Genomic DNA, 1,879 nt, shown 5'->3' with positions numbered 1-1,879 from the left:
ATATCCTGCGTGAATGGCCTATGATGAGGGAGCTCGACCACCGATGTGGCTCCTACATATCCCTTCATGGAGTTTTGCCATGATGCGCGTGCACTCTCACCACTTACACATACCAAGATAGGGTGAACGAACCCGTGTCTGAACAACTTTCCATCGATCAAGGTGTACTTGCTCGTATTTTTCTAGCCTCTGTAGGCTCTATCGGGAGTATCCCATCAGCCAAGTAGCGTTGGTAGAGTGTCATCTAGGTTTCTCCTGCTTCAACTAGGCAAACCTGCAACGACTTCTCCCTAGCAACTGGGTATGTGCTTATTCTGGGCGTTTTTAATGTCTCCTGAGTCAACGACCGATAACTCCTCTTCACCCCTTCCGAAGTGTTGATCTGCTGGACTTTTGTCTGTGGTAGTTCGAGGTGTCCTCAGAGTCTCCTGGATGACTGTCCTCTGTCTTCCCCCCTTGCCCGAACTGGCGAGCTTTGCCAACAAGTCAGCTCGGGCATTCTGTTCTCTGGGCACGTGGACTAACTCGAACACTTCAAACGTCTCCCTCAAAATCTGAACATACTCTAGATATGCGACCATCTGAGGGTCTTTAGCGTGGTATTCTCCCGTGACCTGACCTATGACTAACAAGGAGCCACTTTTTGCCAGCAAACCTTTCACATCCATCTCTTTAGCCAACAACATTCCAGCGATCAAGGCCTCATACTCTATTTGGTTGTTACTGGCTTTGAAAGCGAACTGCAGGGTCTGCTCAATCAACAACCCATTTGGCCCTTCCAAGATGACGCCAGCCCAACTACCCTGTTGGTTGGAGGAACCGTCTACAGAGAGTACCCATTTGAAACCTGCTCCTTCTTGGTGCGTGGCTGCCGAGGAGAGCTCTACCACAAAGTCAGCATAAACCTGACCTTTAATAAGGCCTTTGGGCTCATACTACACGTCAAACTCTGATAGCTCTACTCCCCAACACACGATCCTTCCTGCAACATCCGACTTTTGTAAGACCTTGCGAATGGGAAGGTCTGTCATTACTATTACTGTGAAGCTCTGGAAGTAGTGGCGAAGTCTTGGCGCTGAGAACACTATTGCCAGGGCTGCTTTCTCTATGGCCTGGTATCTCACCTCAGGCCCCTGCAATACTTTGCTAACAAAGTAGATCGACTTCTGCACCTGGTTCTGTTCTTGCACCAGGACTGAACTGATCGCCCTCTCTGTAACTGCGAAGTACAAACGAAATGGAGTACCCAACTGTGGCTCGCACAGCACCGGCAGACTGGCTAGGTACTCCTTTAGTTTGAGGAACGCCTCTTCACACTCCCTAGTCCACACAAACCTTTTATTCCTCTTCAAACACTGAAAATAGGGGTGCCCCTTATCTCCCCCTGCTGACACGAATCTGGACAGAGCGGTCATTGCTATGATCACAACGCACTTCTCAGGATTCGCCTCTATCCCATGTTTAGTGAGTAGAAACCCCAAGAACTTGCCTGCTTCTACCCTGAACACGCACTTCTCGGGGTTCAACTTCAATCTATACTTAGCTATTGTGGTGAATAGCTCTTCTAAATCCGCTACATGTTGTTCCCTCTGCTGAGAGGTGACCACCATGTCATCCACATATTCTTGGACATTTCCCCCTTTCATGGGCGCTAGTACTCTGTCCATCAGTCTCTGGTAGGTCACGCCTGCATTCTTAAGCCCAAAGTGTTGAATCTAGTGCGTTCAAGCTTTGAAGAATCCAAAACCCTTTGAAGTTTGATGGAAGGCTGGCTGTGCTTGCTGTTGCAGAGGTGTTTTAGAATAATATCTGGGGTAGATTTTCGGTGTAAATCCACTCTTGATTGAATCCAAAGCTTAAACATTCTTAAACCTTTTAA

At 48.2% G+C, this 1,879-nt stretch overlaps 1 protein-coding gene across 1 annotated transcript; it reads right to left on the bottom strand.

Annotated features, from left to right (window-relative positions):
• Positions 1 to 290: 290 nt before the first annotated feature.
• LOC137833251 (uncharacterized) lies at positions 291 to 1,646 on the bottom strand. The gene is made up of 2 exons (XM_068641610.1): positions 1,008 to 1,646; positions 291 to 905 (listed from the first exon to the last, which is right to left on the bottom strand). The coding sequence occupies exons 1-2, from the start codon at positions 1,644 to 1,646 to the stop codon at positions 291 to 293; spliced, it is 1,254 nt and encodes a 417-aa protein (XP_068497711.1).
• Between the last annotated feature and the right edge of the window lie 233 nt (positions 1,647 to 1,879).

This window comes from Phaseolus vulgaris, chromosome 6 (assembly GCF_000499845.2).
Source record: "Phaseolus vulgaris cultivar G19833 chromosome 6, P. vulgaris v2.0, whole genome shotgun sequence".
Taxonomy (NCBI): domain Eukaryota; kingdom Viridiplantae; phylum Streptophyta; class Magnoliopsida; order Fabales; family Fabaceae; genus Phaseolus; species Phaseolus vulgaris.
The sequence above is the reverse complement of the archived record's forward strand: the minus strand, read 5'-3'. Positions and strand labels throughout refer to the sequence as shown.